This window comes from Entelurus aequoreus, linkage group LG14 (genome assembly GCF_033978785.1).
Source record: "Entelurus aequoreus isolate RoL-2023_Sb linkage group LG14, RoL_Eaeq_v1.1, whole genome shotgun sequence".
Taxonomy (NCBI): domain Eukaryota; kingdom Metazoa; phylum Chordata; class Actinopteri; order Syngnathiformes; family Syngnathidae; genus Entelurus; species Entelurus aequoreus.
The window spans coordinates 52459871-52479012 of record NC_084744.1 but is presented as its reverse complement, the minus strand read 5'-3'; the positions used below and the strand labels follow the sequence as shown (position 1 = coordinate 52479012).

The 19142-nt window shown below is 39.3% G+C and overlaps 1 protein-coding gene across 1 annotated transcript; it reads left to right on the top strand.

Moving 5' to 3' along the window:
• The first annotated feature begins 636 nt into the window (after positions 1 to 636).
• Positions 637 to 15945, top strand: lg14h5orf15 (linkage group 14 C5orf15 homolog). Its single transcript, XM_062070162.1, has 3 exons — positions 637 to 794; positions 10823 to 11583; positions 15227 to 15945. Exons 1-3 carry the CDS (start codon positions 683 to 685, stop codon positions 15359 to 15361), a joined length of 1008 nt encoding a protein of 335 aa, XP_061926146.1. The 5' UTR covers positions 637 to 682; the 3' UTR covers positions 15362 to 15945.
• The last annotated feature ends 3197 nt before the right edge of the window (positions 15946 to 19142 follow it).

The window sequence follows — 19142 nt, the reverse complement described above, 5'->3', positions numbered from 1 at the left end:
ACTTTAAAAAATAAATAAAACAGTTATAATTACAGAGAAAGTCACAATTTGACAGAAATAAAAGTTGTAATACCAACATATTCTCCATAATATACAAAGTTATTGCCGCGAGACAGCAACTTTTACTGTAATATTAGGACCTTCTTCTCGCAAAATAATTCCTTCTTCCCAGTAATATTACAATTTATTATTCTTATGCATTTATATGTTATTTTGAATTTCTGAAAATCCTCCCCATGTAATATCACTTTTTTCCCCACTTGTAAAATACAATCTTACAGTAGCTGTTTTTCCTTATAAAATCAATACACCTCTACAATATCACTTTATTCTGTTATTTTTTCCCAAAATTATTTCTGGAATATTTCAGCATTAAGTCCATGACTTTATTCGTATGTATTTTTTTGTGTGTACCTTTTCAGTGTTTCCCTCGACGTCACATGACACATCGAAGGACTTTACATTTGTACATGGAGAAAAGTTTTTTATTTTTTAATTTAGAAATAAACATTGTGAGAACTTTAGGATGATAATGTGTGTTGCTTTTCAAAATAAAACACAAGCCCGGTTATTTCCAAGTTTTTAAGGTAAACGTACGCGTCACCACTTCCTGGCCGCCACTGTCACGTGTTCCGTTTTAAGCCACTCCCCCTCCGAGTCTTCCTGGACAGTCACAGCAAACATGGCGACGATGGAACCAAATAGGAAGAGCATTTTCACCGTCTCTTTGCTTATTTACGTTCACCTCTTGCTCGGCGGCTGCCTGGCGGCTCCGACGAATATCACTACAGCAGGTAAATTCGTGTTCGTGTGGGTTATTGTCAGTTTTCGTGACAGCTTTACCGGTTTTCTGACAGTTAGCCCGCTAAGGCTACGTGGCTAAGCTAGAATGCTAACAAGTTTTGATTGACAGGACGACAAATGATGTCATAACATTGTATCTACTTTTCATTATTGTTTCACATTATTACATTCTAATGTGACATGTTGTCTTTATAGTAGTACAATCAAATTTTCACCATGATAACAAGTTGAGATTTAAACTGAAGTATTATTGTGTTCTGCTTGACGGTATTTATTAACTGCAGAGAGCACCAGGCTTCATGCACAGTTCAGCCTGTGACGTTTTCCTGCCTGTTATATACATACTTGCCAACCCTCCCGAATTTTCCGGGAGACTCCCGAATTTCAGTCTCTCCCGAAAATCTCCCGGGACAACCATTCTCCCAAAAATGTCCCGATTTCCAGCCGCACAACTATATTGGGGGCGTGCCTTAAAGGCACTGCCTTTAGCGTCCTCTCACCTGAAAAGGAGACTATTATATATGTCTCCGTTATCCATAAATTTATCTATAACCCATAACACGGTGGCCGAATGGATATAGTCACTCATGAATGGTCAGAGAAGCACAAGGGGGCGGCAACGCAGTATTATGGGCCACCTTGCAAGCAACATCCCGTTCTCATTTGCGGATGTTTTCAACAAATCCGTGAAGGATATATGTTCCCGGATTCAGAGATCGCTCGCCAGTACTCAAATGGCAGAAAAAAAGCTATTCAAATAGTGAAAGGTAAGTGTTATTTTTTTTAAAAGTAAGCAGCAAGTACAGTACAGTCAGAACAACTGTGTTGTCATTACTGTTTACTGTACTATATATATACAGGTATATATATATATATATATATATATATATATATATATATATATATATATATATATATATATATATATATATATATAAAAGAAATACTTAAATTTCAGTGAATTCTAGCTATAAATATACTCCTCCTCTTAACCCCGCCCCCCGGCCGCGCCCCCGCCCACCTCCACCCCCCCAATCTCCCGAATTCGGAGGTCTCAAGGTTGGCAAGTAAAGAGTCATCGTTTTTAATGAAACAACAGTAGAAAGACACTAAACCAGGGGTGTCACAACTCATATTAGATCGGGGGGCCACGTGGAGAAAAATCTACTCCCAAGTGGTAAAATCACGGCACGATAACTTAAAAATAAAGACAACTTCAGATTTTTTTCTTTGTTTAAAAATAGAACAAGCACATTCTGAAAATGTGCAAATCATAATGTTTTTTTGTTTTTTTACACTTATCCAATCCATCCATCCATTTTCTACCGCTTATTCCCTTCGGGGTCGCGGGGGGTGCTGGAGCCTATCTCAGCTACAATCGGGCGGAAGGCGGTGTACACCCTGGACAAGTCGCCACCTCATCGCAGGGCCCTTATCCAATCCAATCCACTTTATTTATATACCTGTAGCGAATTTAAACAACAAAAATGTTTCCAAAGTGCTGCACAACAATATTAAAAACAATATTCAAATATTATCCTTAGCTCCACCAATGACTGAATTAAAAACAAAAAATAAATAAATATAAAACCAATATAAAAATAAATATGATTAAAAACTATTTTAAAGGGTAAAACCAATTAAAACAGTAAATAGAAATCAACATTTTAAAAACACTGAGGACAACAGAGGACCACACAACTCACGTAGTGTTAAAAGCCAAAGAATAAAAGTGGGTCTTAAGACGAGACTTAAAACACTCCACTGTGGGAGCAGTTTGAACATGGAGGGGCAGAGTGTTCCAGAGCTTAGGGCCGACCACAGAGAAGGCCCTGTCTCCCCTGGTTTTAAGTCTGGTCTTGGGCACCATGAGCTGGAGCTGGCTCTCGGACAACAGAGCACGCGCAGGAGTGTAAATTTGGATGCGGTCCGAGATATACTGAGGTGCCAGTCAATGTAGAGCTTTAAAAACAAACAGCAATGTTTTAAAATCAATTCTAAAATGAACAGGGAGCTCTCAAGAATTGGGGTTATATGCTCACGTTTGAAAGTCGTGCTTACATGTTGCGGTTAATATTATTCTATCTTTATTTGTCGTTATTAATACTCTCTGAACAAATGATGTGATAATGTTCATTAGTCAGCTCATTGGGGTTAATTTTCAATCTACCAAGATAACAAAAATAATATCAAAATCAAATCACAGGACGTTATTTATGTATTTTGCTAATTTTCCTCGACCACTGTACCAACATCAATAAATCAATCAATGTTTATTTATATAGCCCTAAATCACAAGTATCTCAAAGGGCTGCACAAGCCACAACGACATCCACGGTTCAGCGCCCACATAAGGGCAAGGAAAAACTCACAACCCAGCGGGACGTCGATGAGAATGACTATGAGAAACCTTGGAGAGGACCGCTGATGTGGGTGACCCCCCCACCCCTCTAGGGGAGACCGGATGCAATGGACGTCGAGTGGGTCTAGCATAATATTGTGAAAGTTCAGTCCATAGTGGATCTAATATAATAGTGAGAGTCCAGTCCATAGTGGGGCCAGCAGGAGACCGTCCCGAGCGGAGACGGGTCAGCAGCGCAGAGATGTCCCCAACCGATGCACAGGCGAGCGGTCCACCCCGGGTCCCGACTCTGGACAGCCAGCACTTCATCCGTGGCCACCGGACCTCTGCGCCCCGCCCCCTCCACAAGGGAGAGGGGGGCAGAGGAGGAAAGAAAAGAAACAGCAGATCAACTGGTCTAAAAAGGGGTTCTATTTAAAGGCAAGAGTATACAAATGAGTTTTAAGATGGGACTTAAAGGCCTACTGAAACCCACTACTACCGACCACGCAGTCTGATAGTTTATATATCAATGATGAAATCTTAACATTGCAACACATGCCAATACGGCCGGGTTAACTTATAAAGTGCAATTTTAAATTTCCCGGGAAACTTCCGGCTGAAAACGTCTAGGTATGATGACGTTTGCGCGTGGCGTCAGGGGTTGAAGCAGAAGTATTCGGACACCATTGTATCCCAATACAAACAGCTCTGTTTTTATCGCAAAATTCCACAGTATTCTGGACATCTGTGTTGGTGAATCTTTTGCAATTTGTTCAATTAACAATGAAGACTGCAAAGAAGAAAGCTGTAGGTGGGATCAGTGTATTAGCGGCTGGCTACAGCAACAAAACCAGGAGGACTTTGAGTTGGATAGCAGACGCGCTACCGTGAGTACCTTAACTTCCTCCATCTCCGGGCCGCCGACCGCATCGATGATTGGGTGAAGTCCTTCGTTGCGCCGTCGATCGCTGGAACGCAGCGGGTGTTGATGAGCAGATGAGAGCTGGCGTAGGTGGAGAGCTAATGTTTTTAGCATAGCTCTGTCGAGGTCCCGTAGCTAAGTTAGCTTCAATGGCGTCGTTAGCAACAGCATTGCTAGGCTTCGCCAGGAGGTACATTATTAACCGTGTGGTTACAGGTCCAGAGTTTGGTAGTATTGTTGATCTTCGGTCTATCCTCCCAGTCAGGGGCTTATTTCGTCTGTTTCTATATGCAGTTAAGCACGATGCTATCATGTTAGCTCCGTAGCTGAAGTGCTTCGCCGATGTATTGTCGTGGAGATAAAAGTCACTGTGAATGTCCATTTCGCGTTCTCGACTCTCATTTTCAAGAGGATATAGTATCCGTGGTGGTTAAAAATACAAATCCGTGATCCACAATAGAAAAAGGAGAGAGTGTGGAATCCAATGAGCCCTTGTACCTAAGTTACGGTCAGAGCGAAAAAAGATACGTCCTGCACTGCACTCTAGTCCTTCACTCTCACGTTCCTCATCCACGAATCTTTCATCCTGGCTCAAATTAATGGGGTAATCGTCGCTTTCTCTGTCCGATTCGCTCTTGCTGCTAGTGTAAACAATGGAGAAATGTGAGGAGCCTTTCAACCTGCGACGTCACGCTACTTCCGGTACAGGCAAGGCTTTTTTTTATCAGCGACCAAAAGTTGTGAACTTTATCGTCGATGTTCTCTACTAAATCCTTTCAGCAAAAATATGGCAATATCGCGAAATGATCAAGTTTGACACATAGAATGGATCTGCTATCCCCGTTTAAATTAAAAAAATTCATTTCAGTAGGCCTTTAAATGCTTCTACTGAGGTAGCATCTCTAAGTGTTACCGGGAGGGCTTTCCAGGGTACTGGAGCCCGAATAGAAAACGCTCTATAGCCCGCAGACTTTTTTTGGGCTCTGGGAATCACTAATAAGCCGGAGTTCTTTGAACGCAGATTTCGTGCCGGGACATATGGTACAATACAATCAGCAAGATAGGCTGGAGCTAGACAGTGTAATATTTTATACGTAAGAAGTAAAACCTTAAAGTCACATCTTAAGTACAGAGCAAGCCTGTGCAGGTGAGCCAGTATAGGCGTAATATGATCAAACTTTCTTGTTCTTGTTCTTAAATATAAGAATACAATATTTGTGATATGAAGTAAAGCTGTTAAGTGTTTAGTTTAACTCTTCTTTTGTGCTCTGGTGCTGTATACAGGTAAGTAAAATTAAATGTATGTAATACTACTTTTGTTGCATTTACTTATATGCAGTGACTCGATGCAGATGTCCTTGTCATGTGGGATTTGTTCCTGAAAGCTGTGGCGCTCTTTGAAGTTGAGCGAATTAAGGAGGCTCCTTTTGAAGTATGGTAAAAAGCAGCGAGCGTCTGAATGATGTCTGCGTCATTGTGCTGCCGGAGCTAATGATTTTATTTTGTGTGTACGTGTTTCATGTTCTTCTGTCATTGTTCCTGACACACCTATGTCCTTAGCGTCAACACACGAGAGAGGGAGTGAGTGTTTGTCGGATTACTGAGTCACACACAGAAATGGAAACAACTAGATATAATGCAACCTTAAAGTTTCAAACACCTTTTTGACACCGGAAGAAATTCTTATACGAACGAAGAAATCCTGCAGGTATTAAACATGGTTAAATGTTGAAGGTTTAAAAAGTACTGCTAGCAGTGTCTCCTCCAGGTAACACGTAGATGGACTGCATTTATGTTGTCAATGCCTTCTTTAAGTCGCCTTGCCACAAAGACCTTCTTTCTGTTCACTAAAGTGTTTATGCTGCTTGCAGTCCATGTTGATGAATAGTTCCTTTCTCCCCTCGGAACCCGTGGCTCAGTGCTTCAAATCCCCCGTGTCCTCCTCCCGGGCAACCTGATCAGCTATGTTGGCTAAACGCTAGTGTATACTAGTGTTTTGGTACCTCACTAAACGCTAGTGTATACTAGTGTTTTGGTACCTCATAAATAATTAAATGATAAATGGGTTATACTTGTATAGCGCTTTTCTACCTTCAAGGTACTCAAAGCGCTTTGACAGTATTTCCACATTCACCCATTCACACACACATTCACACACTGATGGAGGGAGCTGCCATGCAAGGCGCTACCAGCACCCATCAGGAGCAAGGGTGAAGTGTCTTGCCCAAGGACACAACGGACGTGACTAGGATGGTAGAAGGTGGGGATTGAACCCCAGTAACCAGCAACCCTCCGATTGCTGGCACAGCCACTCTACCAACTTCGCCACGCCGTCCCCACTAAATACCTAAATAAATAAATACCTCACTAAACGCTAGTGTATACTAGTGTTTTGGTACCTCACTAAACGCTAGTGTATACTAGTGTGTTGGTGCCTCACTAAACGCTAGTGTATACTAGTGTTTTGGTACCTCACTAAACGCTAGTGTATACTAGTGTTTTGGTACCTCACTAAACGCTAGTGTATGCTAGTGTTTTGGTACTTGACTAAACGCTAGTGTATACTAGTGTTTTGGTACCTCACTAATAAACATTAGTGTATACTAGTGTTTTGGTACCTCACTAAACGCTAGTGTATACTAGTGTTTTGGTACTCGACTAAATGCTAGTGTATACTAGTGTTTTGGTACTTGACTAAACGTTAGTGTATACTAGTGTTTTGGTACTCGACTAAACCCTAGTGTATACTAGTGTTTTGGTACTTGACTAAACGCTAGTGTATACTAGTTTTTTGGTCCTTGACTAAACACTAGTCAAGTGTATACTAATGTTTTGATACTTGACTAAAAGCTAGTGTATACTAATGTTATAGTACTTGACTAAAACCTAGTGTATACTAGTGTTTTGGTACTTGACTAAACGCTAGTCAAGTGTATTCTAGTGTTTTGGTACTTGTCTAAATGCTAGTGTGTACTAGTGTCTTGGTACGTCACTAAACACTTGTGTATATTAGTGTTTTGGTACATCGCTAAACGCTAGCGTCTACTAGAGTTTTGGTATGTCACTAAACGCTAGTGTATACTAGTGTTTTGGTACGTCACTAAACGCAAATGTCTACAAGTGTTTTGGTACGTCACTAAACTCAAGTGTCTACGTGTGTTTTGGTGCGTCACTAAACGCTAGTGTATACTAGTGTTTTGGTACGTCACTAAACACTTGTGTATATTAGTGTTTTGGTACATCGCTAAACGCTGGCGTCTACTAGAGTTTTGGTATGTCACTAAACGCTAGTATATACTACTGTTTTGGTACGTCACTAAACGCAAATGTCTACTAGTGTTTTGGTACGTCACTAAACTCAAGTGTCTACGTGTGTTTTGGTGCGTCACTAAATGCTAGTGTATACTAGTGTTTTGGTACGTCACTAAACGCTAGTGTATATTAGTGTTTTGGTATGTCACTAAACACAAGTGTCTACTAGTGTTTTGGTCCTTGACTAAACGCTAGTATATACTAGTGTTTTGGTACATCACTAAACGCTAGTGTATACTAGTATTTTGGTACTTGACTAAACGCTAGTGTATACTGGTGTTTTGGTACTTCACTAATTGTTAGTGTATCTTAGTGTTTTGGTACTTCACTAATTGTTAGTATATACTAATGTTTTGGTACTTGACTAAACGCTAGTGTATACTGGTGTTTTGGTACTTCACTAAACGTTAGTGTGTACTAGTATTTTGGTACTTTACTAAACGCTACTGTATACTAGTGTTTTGGTACTTCACTAATTGTTAGTGTATACTAGTGTTTTGGTACTTCAGTAATTGTTAGTCTATACTAATGTTTTGGTACTTGACTAAACGCTAGTGTATACTGGTGTTTTGGTACTTTACTAAACGTTAGTGTATACTTGTATTTTGGTACTTGACTAAACACTAGTCAAGTGTATACTAGTGTTTTGGTACTTCACTAAACGTTAGTGTATACTAGTGTTTTGGTACTTCACTAAACACTAGTGTATACTAGTGTTTTGGTTCTTCACTAAACGCTAGTGTATACTAGTGTTTTGGTACTTCACTAAACGTTAGTGTATACTAGTATTTTGGTACTTGACTAAACGCTAGTCAAGTATGTAACAGTGTTTTGGTACTTCACTAAACGCTAGTGTATACTGGTGTTTTAGTACTTTACTAAACGTTAGTGTATACTAGTTTTTTGGTACTTCACTAAATGTTAGTGTATACTAGTGTTTTGGTACATCACTAAACGCTAGTGTATACTAGTATTTTGGTACTTGACTAAACGCTAGTGTATACTGGTGTTTTGGTACTTCACTAATTGTTAGTGTATCTTAGTGTTTTGGTACTTCACTAATTGTTAGTATATACTAATGTTTTGGTACTTGACTAAACGCTAGTGTATACTGGTGTTTTGGTACTTCACTAAACGTTAGTATATACTAGTGTTTTGGTACATCACTAAACGCTAGTGTATACTAGTATTTTGGTACTTGACTAAACGCTAGTGTATACTGGTGTTTTGGTACTTCACTAATTGTTAGTGTATCTTAGTGTTTTGGTACTTCACTAATTGTTAGTATATACTAATGTTTTGGTACTTGACTAAACGCTAGTGTATACTGGTGTTTTGGTACTTCACTAAACGTTAGTGTGTACTAGTATTTTGGTACTTTACTAAACGCTACTGTATACTAGTGTTTTGGTACTTCACTAATTGTTAGTGTATACTAGTGTTTTGGTACTTCAGTAATTGTTACTCTATACTAATGTTTTGGTACTTGACTAAACGCTAGTGTATACTGGTGTTTTGGTACTTTACTAAACGTTAGTGTATACTTGTATTTTGGTACTTGACTAAACACTAGTCAAGTGTATACTAGTGTTTTGGTACTTCACTAAACGTTAGTGTATACTAGTGTTTTGGTACTTCACTAAACACTAGTGTATACTAGTGTTTTGGTACTTCACTAAACGCTAGTGTATACTAGTGTTTTGGTACTTCACTAAACGTTAGTGTATACTAGTATTTTGGTACTTGACTAAACGCTAGTCAAGTATGTAACAGTGTTTTGGTACTTCACTAAACGCTAGTGTATACTGGTGTTTTAGTACTTTACTAAACGTTAGTGTATACTAGTTTTTTGGTACTTCACTAAATGTTAGTGTAGACTAGTGTTTTGGTACTTCACTAAACACTAGTGTGTACTAGTGTTTTGGTACGTCACTAAACGCTAGTGTCTACTAGTGTTTAGGTCAGGGGTCGGGAACCTTTTTGGCTGAGAGAGCCATGAAAGTCAAATATTTTAAAATGTATTTCCGTGAGAGCCGTATAATATTTTTTAACAATGAATAGAACTAAATGAGTGCATTTTTAAGTAAGACCTGCATTTTTAGAGTATAATAAGTCTCTTATCTTACCATTAATGCGACTTCTGGTGCTGCATGGTTTTGCTGATGGCTTTGTAGTCTGGTTGATACGTGATTATTTTCAACACTGATTATCTGCGGAATTACTCATTACTTATCGTGTTAAGCAGTGTCAGCTAAGATTTATCTGAGCCAGATGCAGTCATCAAAAGAGCCACATCTGGCTCTAGAGCCATAGGTTCTCTACCCCTGGTTTGGGTGCTTCACTAAACGCTAGTGTCTACTAGAGTTTTGGTACGTCACTAAATGCTAGTGTCTACTTGAGTTTTGGTACGTCACTAAACGCTAGTGTCTACAATTTTTTTGGTACGTCACTAAACGCTAGAGTCTAATAGTGTTTTAGTACGTCACTAAACGCTAGTGTTGGATTTGAAATATTGTATTCATTTATTGTGTGAACATTGTAGATTCTGAATGAGCTCACATTAGGAAGGTAATGACCTCACAACACTCCCTTAGCAGCTGTAGTGGCTGCCAGGTTAAATGCCTCAGTAATGGCCTGCAATTAAAATGTTAACTTGCTAGCTCTTAACACATATATAATTTTAATATTAGCACAGCAATGGAAGCTTGTGCGAATTGTTAGTGATTAAGGTTACACAAAAAGTTGAGGGACCCATTAAGGACTATCAAGCAGAACATGTTGTATACAATATTTTACCCTGCCATTCCCTATATTCCTCAACTGATGTACTAGCATTTTATTAAGGTAGAAATATCACAGATTACGTTACAAAACATCTTTGACAAAGCGTGATCATAATGTAACTCATTTTTCATTTTGGTTAGTGTAGTTGGACCCGGATGTGACGCGTAGGGCTTTTATTTGGAAGTTAAAAGTGTGTGATTGGTTTGAGAAGAGGTGTCTGCTCAGTTGGTATCTCATCTTACAAAAGCAGTTACAGTCACATTCTACATTTTATGTGATCAATGTGGAGTAAACTGTAATCTAAACACGGAAGTGAAACTCCACTCCTCTGAATGCAAGTGCTCAAGTAGACATTTTCTGCAGTGATGTGGGGATGGTGGATGAAAATAGTCTTTTCTTCTCATGAGAACCATTTGGCTTTGCTTTGGATGTGGTATTTCCACGATGTAGCCTTTTTTTTTGGCTCAACCGTAACTGAACGCAGATACATTTTCCCACGCTACGGAATGGACTAAGGGTCGGACAGGACGCGTGCACGTTGATCATATTTCCAACCTGTCGTTTGCAACGCGTCAGGAGTAGAAGACTGTCACCATGAGGTGGTGTCCAATGACTATAAAGGATGAATGGTTGCTTATAATGTGTTTCTGTCCAAGTCTTAGATGTACCAACAAAGAAACCGGAAAGTCCTCCCCTCGCAAGCGTAAAGAATGAAACCACTCAAGCAGAACTTTTGTCAACCCCAGCCGGCCCCAAAATTCCGGCAACAGCCACCGGCAACGACTCAGCACCAGTGACGATCCAGCTCCCTAAAATCAACCAGACCGTGTCCAGCCAAGCCAAGGATCTGGTCGTCATCGCCTCCTCTGACAGCAAACTGGGGCAAACGCCTGATGAACCCGAGCCTGCAATATCACAGGAAACCAATGCTAAGACTCTGACCAATGGGACCACAACTGACAGACCCGCCGCTTCCAAAGCCGCTTCCAACCCAGAAGCCACCACCGCCACCTCTGTCACAACCCCTGAATCTACCAAGTACACAGAGGAGACCACCGCCATGGACTCCAAATCCTTGGAGACTCAGAGCACCACGGCCCTGCACGAATTTGAGCTGGAGATGCTTCAGCCCGCTGGAAAAGAAGGCGGAGAGCAATACGTGGAAGAGGACGAGGACGACGACAATTATGGCGACAGCGAAGACCTGGACGCCCAATTTCACCTGGAGGACAACGAGGACAACGGAAAAGACCAGACGCTGATCCGGGTGGAGGAGCCTTTCGGGAAGCAAGACGTCGGCTACAAGGGTCCCGCCGTCTACAACACGGAGGATGAGGACTCGCACTTCTTCTTCCATCTGGTCATCCTGGCCTTCCTGGTGGCCATCATCTACATCACCTACCACAACAAGAGGAAGGTCAGTCCTTGCTTTAGCAGCTTGCATAATTCACACTAGATCATGTTCCATAGTACCATCGCTGCAGAAGAAGCTATCAGTCTTTTATTCCGCTGCTGAATGAATGCAGACTCAGCAAACTGCAACAACTTGTAAGTAACAAAGTGTCCCGACAGAAGCACATACAGTCTGCTGCTAATATTCAAATGTATAGCCGACCTTAAAGTGGAACTGCACTTTTCTTTAAAGCATGCCTATCATTCATAATCCTTAGGTAAGACAGGCACACTTATATTTTTCTTTTTTAAAGTATTCCAAATTCAATCAATTCCTTTGTCATTGTCATAATAACACTTAAGTCATACATGTCAACGAGATCTAGTTTGAGATTTGTCCAGCGGCATAGAACCTGCGTTGATGTGCAGGTTGACCATAGTTTACAGTTTAGCATTGTCAAGAAGATCGCGAATAGAGGGGTGTGGGGGTGGGAACAGTCAGATGTCTGATGGGTGTTACGTTGATGTTGTTGTAAATAAACATTAGCAAAAGTCAGATAACAATTGAGTCAATGGGAGTACACTATTCCGCCCACAAAGTCCTCTGTAAAAACATCCAAAACGTGCCAACAATACTCCATTAACACGTCGTGAACTGATTATTAACCAAGTATTAGCGATATTTTTACTATAAGCGCCAACGCAGATAAACTTTAGCAGCGCCGTGATCATAGAGAACTAACTTATACTGTTATATTGACATTGAGGTGCTAAATTGCCTCTGAGTTGGTGAAAGGTAATTCCAGATGATAAATCCATGCCTCTCACCTGGATAGTAGAAGGTTGTGGACATAAACCAAATAGTTGGTAAACTTCGAAATCCAACTTAGACAGAGAGATGGCGATAAAGACACAAAGAAACGCTTGCTTATGATTATTTCGTCAACTGAACGAGAAGATGTAAACATCCAATCAGTCGACATCCTGGTGAGATTAGACATTGTACAGTAAGTGTTTGTCTTATTATGTTCATAGTTAGTATTTTTTATGCTTAGCACTTAGCAATACTGCTACATGATGCTTAGTGTTTCACTAAGGCTGTGTCTGTTTAGCACACAGCTTCTAAAACCTGTAGATCATTCTCCTTATATTCGGGATAACAAAATGGAAGGTTCTGAATCATCATTGGTCCCAAAGTAGTCTTTGTTGTCTCTCATGAAGTTTGCCGTGATTAGTAGTGTTGTTGAAGGAAAAAGCGAACGTTGTGACGCGTCTATGAAATTAATACACTGCCGTATGCTTAAAATGAGCAAAATACGTAAATATTATGTTGTTATTAATGTTACTACGTTAAATATATACTTTACAGTCTGTATATAAAACGTTGGTGGGGGCATTTGGATGTTTTTACAGGCGGAATAGAGCTGACTTTTGCTAGCATATTTTTACTAGTTTGAATGCATAAAAAAAGTTAAAAAAACATGTGTTATTGTCTTACATAAGGATTGTGAACGGTAGGCAAAAGTCCTAAAAAAGTGCAGTTCCCCTTTTAACTTGCTAATAGCAACTCTCATAACAGCGTTAGCATAGCAAGTAACCACAACAACATGGCACTTCCTCATTATCATCAGTCGCTACACCATCAGTACCCGAAGACACGATTGGATGACGTATGCATAAAAAAAACCTGTCCCTTTTTGTCAACTTATTTGACAGCAGTAACATGGCTGTTACGTTGGTGGTTTTACTTTTTTTAAAAGCAATATTTAACAATAGTGGTCCACCAGCTGCATAGCACATACAAGCAAGGCATTTATGATACAGTTGAAAATGTATGTATTCAAAAAAATTAGGGCTGCAACTAACTATTAATTTGATAATCGATTAATCTGTGGATTATTACTTTGATTAATCGATTAATAATTGGATAAAAGAGACAAACTACATTTCTATCCTTTCCAGTATTTTATTGAAAAAAAACAGCATACTGGCACCATACTTATTTTGATTATTGTTTCTCAGCTGTTTGTACATGTTGCAGTTTATAAATAAAGGTTTATTTAAAAAAAATTTAAAAAAATAAAAATGCCTCTGCGCATGCGCATAGCATAGATCCAATTAATCAATGACTAAATTAATCGCCAACTATTTTTATAATCGATTTTAATCGATTTAATCGATTAGTTGTTGCAGCCCTAAAAAAAATATCTAAAACCGTAGGCAATAAACTGGCATATAGAAGTGTGTAAATATATAAATATATTTTTAAAAAAGTACCAATGATTGTCACACACACACTAGGTGTGGTGAAATTTTTCCTCTGCATTTGACCCATCCCCTTGTTCCACCCCCTGGGAGGTGAGGGGAGCAGTGGGCAGCAGCGGTGGCCGCGCCCGAGAATCATTTTTGGTGATTCAACCCCCAATTCCAACCCTTGATGCTGAGTGCCAAGCAGGGAGGTAATGGGTCCCATTTTTAGTCTTTGGTATGACCCGGCCGGGGTTTGAACTCACAACCTACCGATCCGAGTTAGGTACAAAACAACATTATATACAAAGGAGTAAGGATGGGTATTGAATCTTTTTTGGCATCGACCAAATGTAGGGCTGCAACAACTAATCGATTAAATCGATTAAAATCGATTATAAAAATAGTAGCCGATTAATTTAGTCATCGATTTGTTGGATCTATGCTATGCGCATGCGCAGAGGCAATTTTTCTTTTTTTTCTTTAAATTTGTATTTATTTTTTTAATTTTTTATAAACCTTTATTTATAAACTGAAACATGTACAAACAGCTGAGAAACAATAATCAAAATAAGTATGGTGCCAGTAAGCTGTTTTTTTTCTCAATAAAATACTGGAAAGGATAGAAATGTAGTTTGTCTCTTTTATCCGATTATTAATCGATTAATCGAAGTAATAATTGACAGATTAATCGATTATCAAATTAATCGTTAGTTGCAGCCCTAACTGAATCCCGCCGGTCCTACCAGGCACGATTCCATCCAACGGTACCATGTTTAGGCACCTGGGTTGCGAGTGACGTCAGGTCCAGTTGCCGACTCAGCGGCTCTTTGCACTTGGCGATCACTCAAGCAGCACCGAGAGCAGACTCAGCCAAACTACTTGTAGGTATATGTTGACATTTTACATGCCAACAAAGAAATTGACTCTAAAAAAACTAAAGTAAGGCTCCACTTTTCCAAGAATGCGCCAGCTTGATGCTAATATACATTGGCTTTGCGATTGACATGTTATGGATTAGCATTAGCAATTTTACATGGCGATTTCAACACCTCCAAATTTGTTGATGAAAATTACAACTATTTTGCACATTAGTACAATGCAGCAGCTGGTGGGTATTAAGTACAATACTTACAGTATTAACACTTTTTTTTAGGGCGCAACAAAAGACGACATTCAGCAGAGACTGAACTGACAAGCCAACACACCATAAACTATACACAACTGCCATCTAAGATCTTGGACTCCAACTTAGTGCTATACTTGCAAAAGAGAGTCAGAAGTGTAATAATGAGTGCAGCTGGAATAGGCTCCAGCACCCCCCCACCACCCTGAGAGGGACAGGTGGTAGAAAATGCATAGAAAAATCACTCAGTATTTACAATAACGAGGACGGGGTGTTCATTTTTTATTTATTACAGATCTTGATGCTAGCTCAAAGCCGCCGCTGGAAGGAGGGTCTTTGTTCCCGCAACACGGTGGACTACCACCGCCTGGACCAGAACGTCAACGAGGCCATGCCGTCCCTCAAGATGACCCGCGACTACATTTTTTGAACGATAAGTCCCCACCCGAACTGCCGTTGTCGGGCGGCCATGTTTGTTCCCCCACCGCCTGCGTAGTGATATTTTTTATTCTCTCTTTTCACGTTTCTTCCAGCCTGAAGTTAACGTGGATATTTACTTGGGTTTTTATTAGAAAGAGGAGGGCGTCTTGGCGTGTACTTCTGTAAACAATCACGCAGTGCAGCACATAAAACAAACATGAGCAGGTCAAACATTATTTTACTACTCGCCCCCCTAGTGGCCAGATGCTGCCATGCAGGTCTCCTGGTTGCCTCCTCTTTGGTTTATGACTTCGGTGAAGTCCCTGGCAACCGTCTATGCCCCGCCCACACACACACACTTTAAACGCTCACACCTGTGTGTGTGGGAGCCTTGCTTTGAAAATATCAATACATATTTTCATGCCTTACACGTGATTAACTCTAGTGTGTGTTGGAATATATCTGCTGTAATAAGATAAAATATAGTACATTTACACATTTGCCATGGCAATCACACGTAGGATCTCTACACTCACTTCCTGCTTTTTTTCTTGCCAATAAAGCACAAATAAACGAAGGACTCGTCTGTGTCGTCCAGGCCTTTGCGTCCGGCGCACTTGTTTACAAACATGTTATTAATTATTAACAACCATGTTGTTAATCATGTCAAATGTGATGCAATGGGGAGCAATGCCGACTTGTCCCCACAAGGTGGCAGTGTGCACTGGGAAATGACGAAGGTGTGCAAAGCACAGCAGGGAAGTTTCATCAAGTATGAGGAAAGCAAACATTAGAAGATGTCTTAAAGTGAGGAAACAAATTAGTGTCGTGTTTAACTGAGCAAACTGACACATGCACACCTTTTTCTGACAGAAATTTTAAATTAGTCATGATGAAGAAGATGTTTCTCACCACTAAATCAATTTGGATTAATTTTTCTGCATTTTCGCTTCATTCTCTAATAACTGTTGACACACATGACTTTTTAAGAGGCCTAATTATTTTAAGTAACTTATTAAAAATGCAGCACTGGTCCCAGGCCAGAACTTAACAAGGAGGTCAAAAGTGAAGCTCAGACTAAGAGACTTTTTAGGTGTTCACAACCTCAACATCACCAAATGGATCCACACCGTGTGAGCGGTAATGATGTGCCGATTGATACGGAAATATCGATACCAGATCTTTATGCTCCAATAATCGATTCTCAAATCAAAATATCCATACTTTATTTAGTTCAGGGTTGTCCAAACTGTTTCCATCAAGGGAATAATCAAAATATGCGGGAGGCCATATTGATATTTTTTATGTAAAAAAAATTACTAAAAAACAGACATTGTTTTAGCTATGTAATATAGGTAACTAATAATTTTATTATTATTTATTAGTTAGAACATATCAGCTTTTTCATACCTATTTTATTTATTTTTTTTAAAGTTTTTATCGTTTTTTTCCCATGTAAGAATACAATAATGATAATAATATGATCGTGTAAGTGCATAACCGAGTGCAGTGTTTTTCAACCACTGTGCCGCGGCACACAAGTGTACCGTGAGATATTGTTTGGTGTGCCGTGGGAAATTATGGAATTTCACCTAATTGGTCAAAAAAATATTTTTTTCAAACCAATAATTATAATTCGCAAATATTGTGCCATTGCAGAGTGTCTGTGCTGTCTAAAGCAGTGTTTTTCAACTACTGTGCCGCGGCACACTCGTGTGCCATGAGATACAATCTGGTGTGTCATGGGAGATTATCTAATTTCACCTATTTGGGTTAAAAATATTTCTTGCAAACCAGTAATTATAGTCTACAAATGATGTGTTGTTGTTGAGTGTCTATGCTGTCTGGAGCTCGGCAGAGTAACCGTGTAATACTCTTCCATATCAATAGGTGGCAGCCGGTAGCTAATTGATTTGTAGATGTTGGGAACAGTGGGAGGCAGCGTGCAGGTAAAAATGTGTCTAATGCTTAAACCAAAAATAAACAAAAGGTGAGTGCCCCTAAGAAAAGGCATTGAAGTTTAGGGAAGGCTATGCAGAACGAAACTAAAACTGAACCGGCTACAAAGTAAACAAAAACAGAATGCTGGACGACAGCAAAGACTTACTGTGGAGCAAAGATGGCGTCCACAAAGTACATCCGAACATGTCAATCAACAATGTCCCCACAAAGAAGTATAATAACAACTGAACTATTCTTGATTGCTAAAACAAAGTAGATGCGGGAAATATCGCTCAAAGGAAGACATGAAACTACTACAGGAAAATACCAAAAAAAGAAAAAAACCCACCAAAATAGGAGCGCAAGACAGGAACTAAAACACTACACACAGGAAAACAGCAAAAAACTCAAAATTAGTCAGGGCGTGATGTGACAGGTGGTGACAGTACACCTACTTTGGTGATGGTTTAAAGTCATATCCAACAATTGCGACAACGACTTTTTACTGTCAACCGAGCTTCGTTTTTTAATGATTTCTGCTGGTGGTGTGCCTCCGCATTTTTTCAACGCAAAAAATATGCCTTGGCTCAAAAAAGGTTGAAAAACACTGACCTAGTGTGTCAAAAATTAATCCTCTATGAAAACATTAATGTTCAGTTACACATTTAACAGTGTTTATTATGGTTGTTGTAATTTTTTATATTAATTCATAAGTTAGTATTATTTTTTGATTAACCAACTAAACTTGGTTTATATTTTAAGTATATTTAATTTTTATTTTGAGGGCTTCTAATATTTTAGATCAGGTGTGTCTAAACTTTTCCACCAAGGGCCGCACCACATATTGAAAAGTCAAGTATGTGGGACCGGGGTGGGGACATTTTGATATTTTTGCATTGATAAAAAAATGCTAAAAACAGTTTTTATATATTTTTTGCTCTTTTTTCCGACATTTTTACTGTTTTGCTTTTTTGATAGATATGTTATTTTAAAATACACAACTTTTACAATTTTAGCAGACACGTTAGGTACTGTATATTTGCACAAAGTATCGGTATCGCCGATACCAGCCTGAATTTGACTTGGTATTGGTGATATTGCACATTACTAGTTAGCAGATCCACTCAGCAAATTTGGCTTATATTACCGTATTTCCCCAAATATAAGACAATCCCTCCTTTTTTTCTATACTTTTTAGACAAAGTTGATCGTGTTTTAAAATGTTGTTTTTGACAATAAGCATCATGTTGTAGAGAGCATGAAAAATGACACAAGAACAGACCCAACAAAGTAACCATGAAAGCTGACTCCGTCCTAGGCTGCCCACCAGCCCATAACACCTGATTTTAATCATTTTCAATAATTACATTTAACCTACTTTCAGTTGAACAGGATAAACCTAATTACAAAAATCAATACTAATCAAATATACTGCAACAGAATGCCCTCCTAAAAAATACATATTCACACGCATTATAATTATGCAGTGCTAACTTTATTAATAATACATATGTGTCACTCAGTCAACTGACTGATGCATTTCTACCATAAGTGATGGAACAGTGGCCCTATGGTTAATAAGAAACACATGAATACACATGCTCAAAACAACTACACTGTCAAAATGTCTTCATTTCAAAATAAAAGTCCTACATTTTAAGGAAAAAAATGATCAACAGGCGTTTACCGGACTTCGAGGCTTGACCTTTTAGCACTGAAACACAGCCAAACGATGGGTAAGTAGTTGCTAAAAAAAAGAACACGTTTGTTTAAATTAAGTTGTGTTACATGGAAAAACTTTATATTTGGGGGGGTCCCAAATTTTTTTTTAAATTTCATTTCAAAATTGG

What these genes read in the sequence shown, in the direction of transcription:
- lg14h5orf15 (XM_062070162.1), top strand. Translation starts at nt 683, where the DNA reads ATGGCGACGATGGAACCAAATAGGAAGAGCATTTTCACCGTCTCTTTG. An exon ending in GACGAATATCACTACAGCAG is followed by an intron (nt 795 to 10,822) that starts GTAAATTCGTGT and finishes TTTCTGTCCAAG; the next exon opens with TCTTAGATGTACCAACAAAG. An exon ending in CCTACCACAACAAGAGGAAG is followed by an intron (nt 11,584 to 15,226) that starts GTCAGTCCTTGC and finishes TATTTATTACAG; the next exon opens with ATCTTGATGCTAGCTCAAAG.